The sequence below is a fragment of the Bombina bombina genome, chromosome 4 (genome assembly GCF_027579735.1).
Source record: "Bombina bombina isolate aBomBom1 chromosome 4, aBomBom1.pri, whole genome shotgun sequence".
In the NCBI taxonomy this organism is placed as follows: Eukaryota; Metazoa; Chordata; class Amphibia; order Anura; family Bombinatoridae; genus Bombina; species Bombina bombina.
The window spans coordinates 958,832,221-958,844,923 of NC_069502.1; the positions used below are offsets into that span (position 1 = coordinate 958,832,221).

General features: G+C 35.2%; 1 protein-coding gene across 1 annotated transcript in view; it reads right to left on the reverse strand.

Annotated features, from left to right (window-relative positions):
- Nucleotides 1-12,703, reverse strand: part of ACSS1 (acyl-CoA synthetase short chain family member 1) — a 275,687-nt gene that overhangs the window by 79,416 nt on the left and 183,568 nt on the right. The window contains exons 5-8 of the mRNA XM_053711973.1: nucleotides 7,876-8,028; nucleotides 5,977-6,124; nucleotides 2,008-2,145; nucleotides 408-500 (exon numbers count right to left, since the gene is read on the reverse strand). Coding sequence (XP_053567948.1) covers nucleotides 408-500; nucleotides 2,008-2,145; nucleotides 5,977-6,124; nucleotides 7,876-8,028 — 532 coding nt within the window. The remainder of the gene's footprint in view (nucleotides 1-407; nucleotides 501-2,007; nucleotides 2,146-5,976; nucleotides 6,125-7,875; nucleotides 8,029-12,703) is intronic.

A 12,703-nucleotide genomic window follows, 5' to 3' on the forward strand; every position in this document is an offset into this window, starting at 1 on the left:
GAAAAACAATTAAAAAATGAAAGAAAACAAATATACAGAGTGCATTTGCTGCCCAGCTGATAGTCAGGTCATCCTATTTACACAGACATGGAAATGCCATCAGTTGGAGAGAGGAGTAATGGAGAACGGAGAAAGTTATATGGATGACAGTGAAGAAGTGTTTGTCTGGGCTCATCCTAAGTAAATCTGGCCACACTTTTATCACTAATAATCATGGGTAAGATTTCTAAGTAGGTAAACATCTGCTAAGGGAATTCATGTTGAAAATAGACAAGGTCTATTAAAGTGACAAATATTGAGACTTGAAGATCTAAAAAGTGACAAATAGCGAGGCTTGTTTTGTTTTTCACTACAGTTAAAGCTTTTACATGATATGGTAGCTCTTTCTAACCATAGGCTTACTTTACCTGTCTGCCACCAGGTATCCACAAGTGTGCATCTCTTCTCTCCAACAACATTATTAAACCATTCCCAAGCCTCATGGTTTATTGGCTCACCAACTGGGAAGACAGGAAGAGAAAAACTATCAGTAAAGGCATTACACACAATGTAAATGAAGAGGAATGACTGCAAGTGCAAGTTTATCGAGGGCAACATTTTTCAAAGCATGTGATACATAAAACAAGCTGTTAATGGGTTGTTTATTAATGTACTTATTCTGTTTCTGTTATCATAAGGTCTAGCAGAATTCTTGTTACTGGCTGGGTGTGCTTTATGACAGACCTACAGAGGGCAAACTCTGTTAACCTGAAATTCCTCACTGAAAATGTATATTTCAGAGGTTTCATTAACTTGATGTGTAAGAATTTGTAACTTGTTTAGAAATATGGCTGGAACATTCAGTAAAAAGTCACAAAATATATATCAATATTTATTCAAGAACAATAAAAATGTATTGATGGAAATGGGATTGCTATGTTATTCTGTAAAATAGTTCAAAACCTAAATAAGGTTTGTATTAAGTTAAATATAAAAATGCAATTTGTGGCAGTCTATTCTGGCAGCCAAAACTATATATTCAAAATAAGGATTTTAAAGGGACATATTACTCAAATGTTATATTACTTATTTTTTTGTATCATGTATATGAAAGAGCAACAGTTGAACATATTAAAACTATGTTTTGCATGAAAAGGGTTGAAGGGACACTAAACCCACATTTTTTTTCTTTCATGATTCAGATAGAGCATGCAATTTTAAAACAACTTTCTAATTTACTCCTATTATCAATTTTACTTTGTTCTCTTGCTATCTTTATTTAAAAAGCAGGAATGTAAAGCTTAGTAGCCAGACCATTTTAGGTTCAGCACCATGGATAGCGCTTACTTATTGGTGGCTGACATGTAGCCACCAATAAGCAAGCATTGTTATTATTATTATACTTTATTTATGAAGCGCCATCATATTCCGCAGCGTTGTCGATGGATACAGTTAATTTAAATTAAACAATAATATAAAACTTGTAAGAGACAGGACAACATTTACAAACACATAACCCAAGTTCTCAACCAAAAATGGGCCGGCTCCTAAGCTTTACATTCCTGCTTTTCAAACAAAGATAACAAGAGAACGGAGAACATTTGATAATAGGAGTAAATTAGAAAGTTGCTTAAAATTGTACGTTCTATCTGAATCATTTAAGAAAAAAAATTGGGTTTAGTATCACTTTAAATAAAAGTTATCGTAAACTTAAGGACAAACTAACAGGAAGTACAAGATAATGCCCCAGGACTCTACTGCTTACTGGCTGACGGAACAAACTTCCTTTAAACAAAAATTTGATTCATTCAGCACAGGAACTTGAGTTTTTCAAAAACAAAGGTTTGTGATACATTTTAAAATATTATAATTGATAGAGAATATAGAGAAACCATGTCTCTTTATCTCTAGATTTGCACAGTTCTTGTTCATGAACTTTTATTATTTTTGTTTTTATATACAAATAAAATAATACAATTCACAAATATATTAAGTCGTATTGTACATTTTCTGCATTAGTAACAATACCTGATCCTAACGTTTTCAGTGAAGATCTGTTATATTTATGCACCCATTCATCTCCATATTTAAGCAGAAGACGTATCGCAGTTGGTGCTCCATAAAACTGGTTAATCTTTAACCTTTCTACAGTCTCCCAATATCGACCTGCACAGGGTTCAATGACATCTTTTAAAATGATGGATTTTTTATCTCTTTGTTTTAAAAGGAGATTTTTTTATCTCATTGTTTATAAATATTCAAAATATTTATATATATATAGATAGATAGATATATAGATAGATAGATAGATAGATAGATAGATACAGATACACACACAGATGGTTTATCTATATTTTGCATTTAATTTTTAAATAAAAATTAACATAATGAGAATTTGAAAAGCAAACCCCCCCCCTGCATTTTCCATTGCTAACAAAACAAATATATTTAATGCTTAGGGTAGATTTAACAAGCAGTAGATGCTGCAATCTATCCCCATAGTTTCAGGTTCCCCTGAAAGACAAGTTAAGAAGCAGCGGTCATCAGCCACCTCTGAGGTGGCAGACAGCAATCATCTCAATCAGATACGATCGGGATGATTGACACCCCCCTTCTAGCAGCCGATTGGTCGCGATTCTGCAGGGGACGGCATTGCACAAGCATTTTACTAGAAATGCTTGTGCAATGTTAAATGCCGACAGACTATGCTGATGGCATTTAGCGATGTAGTGCGGACATGATCCGCTACAGCGGATCATGTCCGCCCGCCTCATAATAAATCGGCCCCTAGGTCTCAATCCTCCATATTCCTGCCTTCATAAATAATTATAATAAAGGGACAGTCTACTCCAAAATGTTTATTGTTTTAAAAGATAGATAATCTCTTTATTACCCATTCCCCAGTTTTACACAGCCAAGATGGTTATATTAATATAGTTTTTACCTCTTTGATTACATTGTATCTAACCCTCTGCAGACAGTGCCCTTATCTCAGGGATATTTATTTATTATCTATTGACTTGCATTTTAGCCAATTAGTGCAGTGTGATGCACAACTCCAATAGGCTGTCTGTAGTGGCTTAGAAAGAGGCAGAAATTTAGAGGTTTAAATGTTATAAAGTATATTAATATAACAATGTTGGTTGTGCAAAGCTTGGGAATGGGGTAGTAAAGGCGGTATCTATCTTTTTAAACAATAACAATTTTGGTGTAAACTGTCCCTTTAAACCTCAGAATATTTGTTGAATATATCAGATTCCATGCTTTTCCATTCAGGAGAACAATAGAGATACAAATAAAATAAAAAAATAAGATGAATAATTTTACAGCTTTTGGGAAAATGTATAAAGCCAAAAGAGTTTAGGAAGGCATTAAGAACATTTTGGAGAATTTCATGGTTAATTGGTAAAGGATGTTTGTAGGAAGTGATTTAAATAAGGTTGGAATAAAACCTAAAAATAATTGTGTAAATACAAATAAAACCTAACATTAAATTACAAAAAAATAATCTAAAATTACAAACAATAAAATAAAGTATACCTAATCCCTATGAAAATAAAAAAGCCCCCCTAAAATAAAAAGCCCCCTAATCTAAACTACCAATAGCCCTTAAAAGGGCCTTTTGTAGGACATCGCCATAAGTTAAACAGCTCTTTTACCTCTAAAAAATACTAAGTCCCCCATAACAGTAAACCCCCCACCCTTCTAACCCCCCAATTCAGCTCTTTTACTGCCGTTAAAACGGCAATCAGCTCTTTTTCAAGCCCCAAAACCCTAATCTAAAAAAAAACACCCCAAAAATTTAAATAAAAAAGCCTAAACCTAAGCCCCAAATAGGTACTCACTGTTCCTGAAGTCCGACGGAGAAGATCTTCTTCCAGACGGATCCATCATCTTATATCTTCATCCGGAGTGAAGGCTGCGCGGAGCTGTGTTCACGATGCATAGATCCTCAGCGGCGTGGAGGCTCCTCTTCATGCGATCATCCGTTGCACACTAAAGATTGAATGCAACGTACCCTATATTTATTGGGGTACCTTGCATTCCTATTGGCTAAAATTTTGAAATCAGCCAATAGGATGAGCGCTACTGAAATCTTATTGGCTGATTTGAACAGCCAATAGGATTTCAGTAGCTCTCATCCTATTGGCTGATTTCAAAATGTCAGCCAATAGGAATGCAAGGTACCCCAAATTGATTGTAGTACCTTGCATTCAATCTTCAGTCTACGACGGACATCGGATGAAGAGGAGCCTCCATGCTGCTGAGCAACACTGCCACCACCGAGGACCGCCGCTGAGGATCCAGGCATCGGGAACAGAACTCCGCACCTCCGCTTCGTGCCGCCTTCACTCGGGATGAAGATAGAAGATGATGGATCCGTCTGGAAGAAGAGCTTCTCCGCCTTTCTTCAGGAACAGTGAGTACCTATTTGGGGCTTAGCTTAGGCTTTTTTATTTTATTTTTTGGAGTGTTTTTTTTAGATTAGGGTTTTTTGGGCTTGAAAAAGAGCCGATTACACTTTTAAGGGCAATGTCCATACATATACCCCTTTAGGGGCAATGGATAGTTTAGTTTTTTTTAGTGTTAGGTTTTTTATTTTGGGGGGTTTGGTGGGTGGGGGTTTTTACTGTTAGGGGGAACTAAGTATTTTTTAGAGGTAAAAGAGCTGTTTAACTTAGGGCAATGCCCTACAAAAGGCCCTTTTAAGGGCTATTTGTAGTTTAATATTAGATTAGGGTTTTTTTTTTATTTTGGGGGGGTATTTTTATAGGGATATTAGTTTAGGTTTAATTTTTTTATTTTGGATAGCTTTGTTTATTTTTTTCTGTAAATTTACTTTTTTATTTTTTGTAACTTTAGCTTGGGGGTTTGTATTTTTTAAATATAAACTGCCCTCTGGGCAGGCTTATCGCCTAGTCACCAATAAAAGTCACATCTAAAATCTGTGTAACATAACACATTATGTCATCAGGTGTATAATTATGGAACGTAGGAAGTTGTTTATTTACACAGTACTGACTTTAATAGATATATAAAAAGCTTGTGATCAAAATTTTATTGAGAAAACAAAAATGTGAGTACACATGACTAATTCACATTCCAGTTATAAACTTTCGGAACTGGTAGTAACAACAGTATATTGATATGTAAAGTTTACAACAGAGTATACAAATCTGTTTATACATAGACTGTATGTTTCTATTCAATTTAATCTCATATGTTTTTTTCAAAGATCTAGAGTATTGAGACATGAAACGTGAATGTGGGTTTATTATGGGGTGTGTTTCACTTATAAAATGCCTAGTTTTTTAGGGGCATTTTTCATGATTTCTAAATATTATCATAGGAGGTGAAGCAATTTATTTATAGGATTATGAAATGCGTGAACGTATCTTCTACCAGTAACCTGCTCGCTGCCATAAAATACTATGAATATCCTCGCAAACAGATGAAAAAGTGTATATGATAATGAGTGAGGGTTGGCAAATATTATTATTGATTTATAACAAGGATTTTCCCCCAGCTACATAGCCTAATTATTTCAGTTACTAATATGGACTGCAAGTTATAATTTAAATCATGAGGTAGTGATTTCTTACTCTTTTTTTAGATCTCAGATAATAAATATGTCTCATCCCACAGACACCTTTATAATCTTGATTCGTAAGTCTCTCCTTTAATTTTTATTTGATCTCAGAATGTACTGATCAGGTTTCAGCACCATGGACAGCTGTTATCAATTTACACTACATATACCAATTTCCTGGTAGACTCGTGAAGCTCAGTTAAAACAAGTAGAGGGTAAAAATAAATAGAATATTGCCCTAATACAGAAGTGTTTTCCTCAATCTATTTTCTAAACTTGAAACAAATTAAATAAAATAATTCTACAAATTATTCATATGTATTTTTAAGTACTGTAGGAACAACTCAGGTAAAAATATAATGGAAACACCAATATTTTCATTCAATATATATAAAATATGTATTCACCTGGGTCGGGGTAAGTTGGAGTACTTTCAAACAGAACAGTAGTGGCTCCGTTACATAGTGGCCCATATACAACATAGCTGTGTCCTGTAATCCAGCCAATGTCTGCCACGCACCCAAATACATCTCCTTGTTTGTAGTCAAACACATACTGTTAAAAAAGTTGAATATAAACTTAACATTGTTAATAATATTATTTTTCCATTTGTAGCATATATGTTTAATACAGGATGCAGAAAGTATAACTGAGTCGTGGAAAACCTTTTCAAGAATTGCTAGATACTAAAACAATACATTTTTTTAATTGAAATACATTGTTAAAAGTTTTTATTTTGTGAATCAGATATGGCATATCATTTTAAACAGGTTTCCAATTTATTTCTGTTATCAGATTTTCTTAATTCTCTTTGTATCTTTTGATGAGGGAGCATCAGCTGAACACCTCGGGTGAGCCAATGAGAAGAGGCATATATGTGGTGCCACTAATCAGCAGCTAGCTCCCAGTAGCGTATTGCTGCTTCTGAACCTACCCAGGTATGCTTTTCAACAAAGAATACCAAGAGAATAAAGTATAAAATCTTATGTAAGTTATTATAAAAATCTAGCAGCAGGAAATAATTTCAATATTAGTTAAATTTTAGTAATGTCTTTAAATTCACACCACTATTATTTAGAAACTTGATCTTTACAATGCATTTCACACTACATGTTTGTGGCCCTTTACAGCTTCTGCTATGAAGTTAACAGCTGTCAAGTAACTCCAACTACTGTAACAATCACACCTATTTTACAACAGTGACCTCCTCTCACTGTAGTTAACCCTATCTAGTTCTCCAAAATCACTATTTAACCCTCTTATGCAACTGCAATACAGAAGGAAAACCCCTATTAATTAGGGTGACCATATTGCCGCTTTAAAAAGGGACACATATGAAAAATACATATGTCAGGGTTCTTATACAAAACATTTTTTTTAAACAGCCGTGAAAACAGCCCTGACATATGTATTTTTCATATGCGTCCATTTTTACAGCGGGCCCCCCCCCCCCCCCCTTTGCAACTTCCTATATGTAACCCCTAACATCAAAACTGTTTCCTTAAAATAAATGTAACCTAGTATATAGAAAACATAGGTATTCTTAGTTGTATCATTTGATTACCACTTATGACTGCTGATGGCCAGGCTCACCACCAGTATTGTTAGCGGCTTGCAGTTAAAATAGTGGTGCAGAAATTAATACCAGGAAGCAGGTAGCTAGATGCAGGAAACTGGCAGTGACAGCAGTAACTAATAGATTTGCAACAGTATTACAAAGCAGTCGCTATAAATAAGTTGCTGCCATCAAGTTATAACTCACATCTAGTATAAAATCTTTATTGTCAGCTGTAAACATTGTAAACAGCAGCTCAAAAAGAAATTTCATGCATACTTAATAAATATATATGTGTATATATATATATATATATATATATATATATATATAAAATATATATATATATATATATATATTTATTAATTTCACTTTTTATAAAATATTAATAATTTTGCAGAGCATAGTATGTGTGTGTGTGTGTGCCCGCATGTGCATGCATCAGTTCATATGTGTGTATGTGCATGTGTGTGTGCGCGCGCGCATGTGCATGCATCAGTTCATATGTGTGTATGTGCATGTGTGTGTGTGTGTGCGCGCGCGCATGTGCATGCATCAGTTCATATGTGTGTATGTGCATGTGTGTGTGCGGTATCTGCATCTCTCCAGTTTTTGCTCTGTATTTATATATTTGTGTGTATATTTATACAAATAAATATCAATAATGAAAATAGGACAAACACTTTAGCATTATTGTATAAAAAGATGTTGGTTGAAGAAACACTCACATCTGCATAAACAATCTCAGTACCTTGTGTGTTAGGGCAGCATAGAGCAGATAACCTGCCTGGGTATGTACAATGCCCTTTGGCTTTCCAGTGCTGCCGGAAGTATACAGCATAAAAAGCATGTCTTCGCTGTTCATAGTTTCAGGTGTGCAGGTAGAATCTGCCTTGGCCATCTCCTACCAAAACACAAAAAAGCATATAACTACATTAAATTCTATACATAGTTTATTTTTATGTCTAAAATATAGCCAAGCCAGAGAACATTATGTTAGGTAGGTTTAGCAACCTGACACTGTCCTTATAGAAAATTAAAGGGATACAAAAATGTATTTAAATCGTTTAAAAACCCCAACACTGCATTGAGATTCCCAGCTTAATACAATGCGTTACCTTTTAGCCCTACCTTCTTTAAGTATAATGTTTTTGCACGATAATAACAGGTGTTAAATAACACAAGCAGGGGTGGACTGAGACCAACTCTGATCGCAAGTGCTCCCTCCATGCCCCTCCCTCACCCGGCTGCCTCCCTACTCCACCCACAATAAGGACCCCAACCTCCAGGGCAAGACCCAACAGCGACAGACCACTCTCTATGGCCAGACCCCACACTCCAGGTCCCCCATAGCAACATACCCCCCTTTCAGACACAGGGTCCCCACTCCAGGGTCAGGGGCCCCATTTCACCCACCATTAACTGCTTACTTACTGCTGGTGCAGTTGGTAGTGCTGCACTAGCACATTAAACCAGCTGTGAGCAGAGGTGGCACACCAGAAGCAGCATCAGGATGATGGGGTACAAAGGAAGACACTAGTTTATGCAGGGGGGCGATGCCCCCCATGTGATACTGATAGCGGGGCCCCCTTGATGCCGAGCCTTTGGTTCCAGGTCCTATCTGCCCAACTGCGCAGTCCACCCCTGAACACAAGAGTAACAATTCGAAAAAGCTGCTTCTAACACAAGGAGACTCCAGATTATCTAAGTAGATGAATTTAATTGTGTGTGTGCTTTCATTTAGCAAGCTGATAATTTCACTGCACAAAAAAAAGATAAAATTAAAACAGTCATTTTAAAACTAAAAGGGAACTAATAATTCTGCTTTATCTTACCTTTTAAACATTATACATGCAAATATACACAATTTACAGTTGCTCTAATCATTTGTTTCTAAGACAATCATATATATATATATATATATATATATATATATATATATGTGTGTGTATTTATGTGTATAAATGTATATATGTGCGTGTGTGTGTGCAGATACGTGTGTATGTCTGTGTCTATATGTCTGTATTTTATACATGCTAGTGTAAATTTTAAGTTTCTTTTGGTGTGTTGCCTTGAAGAAAAAAAAAGAGTTTGCTATTGGTGCACCATTTTTTGTTTGTGTTGAAGAAGAATAATCTAATCATAAAGTTAGACCACAACTGTATAGATTTACATAGCAAATAATATAAGTAGTTCTTTTTTAACCCCTTCATGCCTGGGGCAGGTGGTAAACACTTGCTAGAAAAATTATTTAAAGGCCAGGATCGGATTATGGGGGACTGCTTGCAATTCTGGGAACGCTCCCCCGATCCAATTTTGCATTAAACAAAAGGAGAAGTCTGCAGGATACCAAAAAAAGGTAGAACATTTTGTGCCGTCCTAAGAGCGTTAAAGAAAGAACAGAGAAACCCAGCACTCGTCAACCAGACCAAAGGTGCACGCTAGTGGGGTCCTTGCACTCACCCCAAAAGGTATAGTGAAGAAGTTGAAGCAGCACCAACTTAAAGTATTCCTTATATTTTTATTGCATCAGAGACATATAAAAACAACAACAACGTTTCGGTCAGAACCTGACCTTAATCATGTTATCATAACATGATTAAGGTCAGGTTCTGACCGAAACGTCAGGAATACTTTAAGTTGGTGCTGCTTCAACTTCTTCACTAAGAGCGTTAAAGCCCAGCTCTGTTAGAACGGCATGGAACATCCTATGGGCGTGAAGAGGATAAGAGAATGATTTCTTTTCATGTTATTTCACAATACACAGTTATCGTTATAATGCTTTGCATGTGATATTTATGAAGAAAACTGCAATACATAAATTATCTATTATTTTAAAGTTTACACATTTTTCATATTTCTACAAACACTCCCTTATACAACTAGAGGTCTTAAAATATTTTAAGATTCTAATAAAAATGGGAGAAAACAAATAAAAAAAGCCAAAAATTATCTCCATTATTGTTATTATAATAGTTACTCATTCCGAACTTCACATTTCTAGATTTGATGTAAGCTCACACACTTGTTTCTATTAAATTGATATTTTGTGATTTTTTTTTTATTGAGAATTATTAAAAGCCTGATTTACTGCGAGTATATCGCAAAAGAACAATTTCATTAAATTGAAAGAAAAAGGTAAAAAGTGGAACAATATCAATTTGCTTTTATGCGCAGTGTGATCTAAGACATGATCTAAAATCTGACATGATTTATTTTCGTTTTCTTTCTCAAAGAACCTTGATGATGAAGAATTCAATTTAGTCCACATCACATGAATACGTTTGTATGGTGCTCCAATTTTTAATTAGATTGCGCAGAGAGTTAAAGAGAAATAAAACAGCCTGTTTCACTTTTGTAACACAAAAACACTAAGCAGTGGGTTATACTTAATAGAAATCATAAGAGGGCTGTGGCCTCTACTGGAAGGCAAAAGAGTAGCTTAAAGAGACAGTCAACACCAACATTGTTATTGTTTAAAAAGATAATCTCTTTATTACTCATTCCCCAGTTTTGCACAACCAACATATTTATATTAATATACTTCAAACCTCTGTAATTACCTTGTATCTAGGCCTCTTTTGACAGCCCCTGATTACATGGCTATTATCTATTGACTTGCATTTTAGCCAATTAGTGCATTGTCATCCACAACTCCACATGGATTAGCAGTCTCTTGTTGTGAAAAACTAATAAAAAGCATGTGATAAGAGGCTGTCTGTAGTGGATTACAAACAGGCAGAAGTTTAGATGTCTAAATGTTATAAAGTATATTAATATAACAATGTTGGTTGGGCAAAGCTGGGGAGTGGGTAGTAAAGGCGTTATCTATCTTTTTAAACCATATCAATTTTGGTGTTGACTGTCCCTTTAACTTTTTAAGTGTTTGCTAGGTTATATGTGCACTAGCTCCAGTTAGTTTCTTGCTTATGCTCGGTAGAGGACTTTTGCAGAAAATTCATGTGACAGTAGAACTTAAGTTTTATAATGAAGCTCCCTTATCTCACTAAATGCATTTGCTACAATGAGAATTTTTAAGTGTACATTTCGCAAAAAAACAAGAAAGTGTATTTTTTAACACATCTGTATTTTTTTATGTTAACTTTGAAATAACAATTTTTTTTTTACCAAAGAAGCAATGTTTCATATCCATTTAAAATCCAAAATCTCAATCTCTCTATCTTTTTTTTTACGTTCTCTCCAAGGAGGGAGTTTATAATTTCTCAAATATCTGTCCAGTATTTTTAGTATTTTTGGCGATGGTCATTCCGATTGGTGGATACCTTACCTCGTGACTGACTGTGAGAGTTCGGGAGTCTGCCGGTTGGCTCTGAGGCCTCAGCCTGTCTGTGATAGCACTGTGTGTGCCAACGATCTTGTGAGTTTGCATTTGCATATTCCTTTGCTTGATCTAAGGACCCACGATACTGCACTAAGGGGCGCCTCCTTTTCTGTTTTCCAGGATTCGTTTTGTGATTCACTTTCGTTGGGAGTGCTGCCGTACCTTTGGATTAGGACCTATACTCTAGAGACGCTATAGACTGTTGTACTTATTGCTTATTGTTGTGTATACATATATAGCGCACCTTTTAGGGATAACTTTATCCCTGTTTTTGTTTTTACATGGGAACCCATAAGGGCCATAGCTAACTTCTATTACATTATTTATACAGAAACAAAAGAAAGCAAAAAAAGGAAATCCTCAGTTCTGTTATATATCACAAAATAGACTTTCTATATAACTGGTTCTTTTCTACAAAGCTAGATTTTTATTACAAAGCAGTGTAACTTTTTATGAATGCTTTAATAAAATCTAAAATATTTCAACCACTTTTTAAAGATTTTTGAAAATGTAAAAAAGCCCTACATTACAAAGCCATGGCTGAAAGTAAGAGCTACATTATAAAGGCATGGCTGAAAGTAAGAGCTAAATTACAAAGGCATGGCTGAAAGTAAGAGCTACATTACAAAGGCATGGCTGAAAGTAAGAGCTACATTACAAAGCCATAGCTGAAAGTAAGAGCTACATTACAAAGGCATGGCTGAAAGTAAGAGCTACATTACAAAGCCATGGCTGAAAATAAGAGCTACATTACAAAGCCATGGCTGAAAGTAAGAGCTACATTATAAAGCCATGGCTGAAAGTAAGAGCTACATTATAAAGCCATGGTTGAAAGTAAGAGCTACATTATAAAGCCATGGCTGAAAGTAAGAGCTACATTATAAAGCCATGGTTGAAAGTAAGAGTTACATTATAAAGCAATGGCTGAAAGTAAAAGCTACAATATAAAGCAATGGCTGAGAGTAAGAGCTACATTATAAAGCCATGGCTGAGAGTAAGAGCTACATTATAAAGCCATGGCTGAGAGTAAGAGCTAAATTATAAAGCCATGGCTGAGAGTAAGAGCTACATTATAAAGCCATGGCTGAAAGTAAGTGCTACATTATAAAGCCATAGCTGAAAGTAAAAGCTACATTATAATAATTCATGGCTGAAAGTAAGAGCTACATTACAAAGGCATGGCTAAAAATAAGAGCTACATTGAAAAGGCATGGCTAAAAGTAAAAGCTACATTACA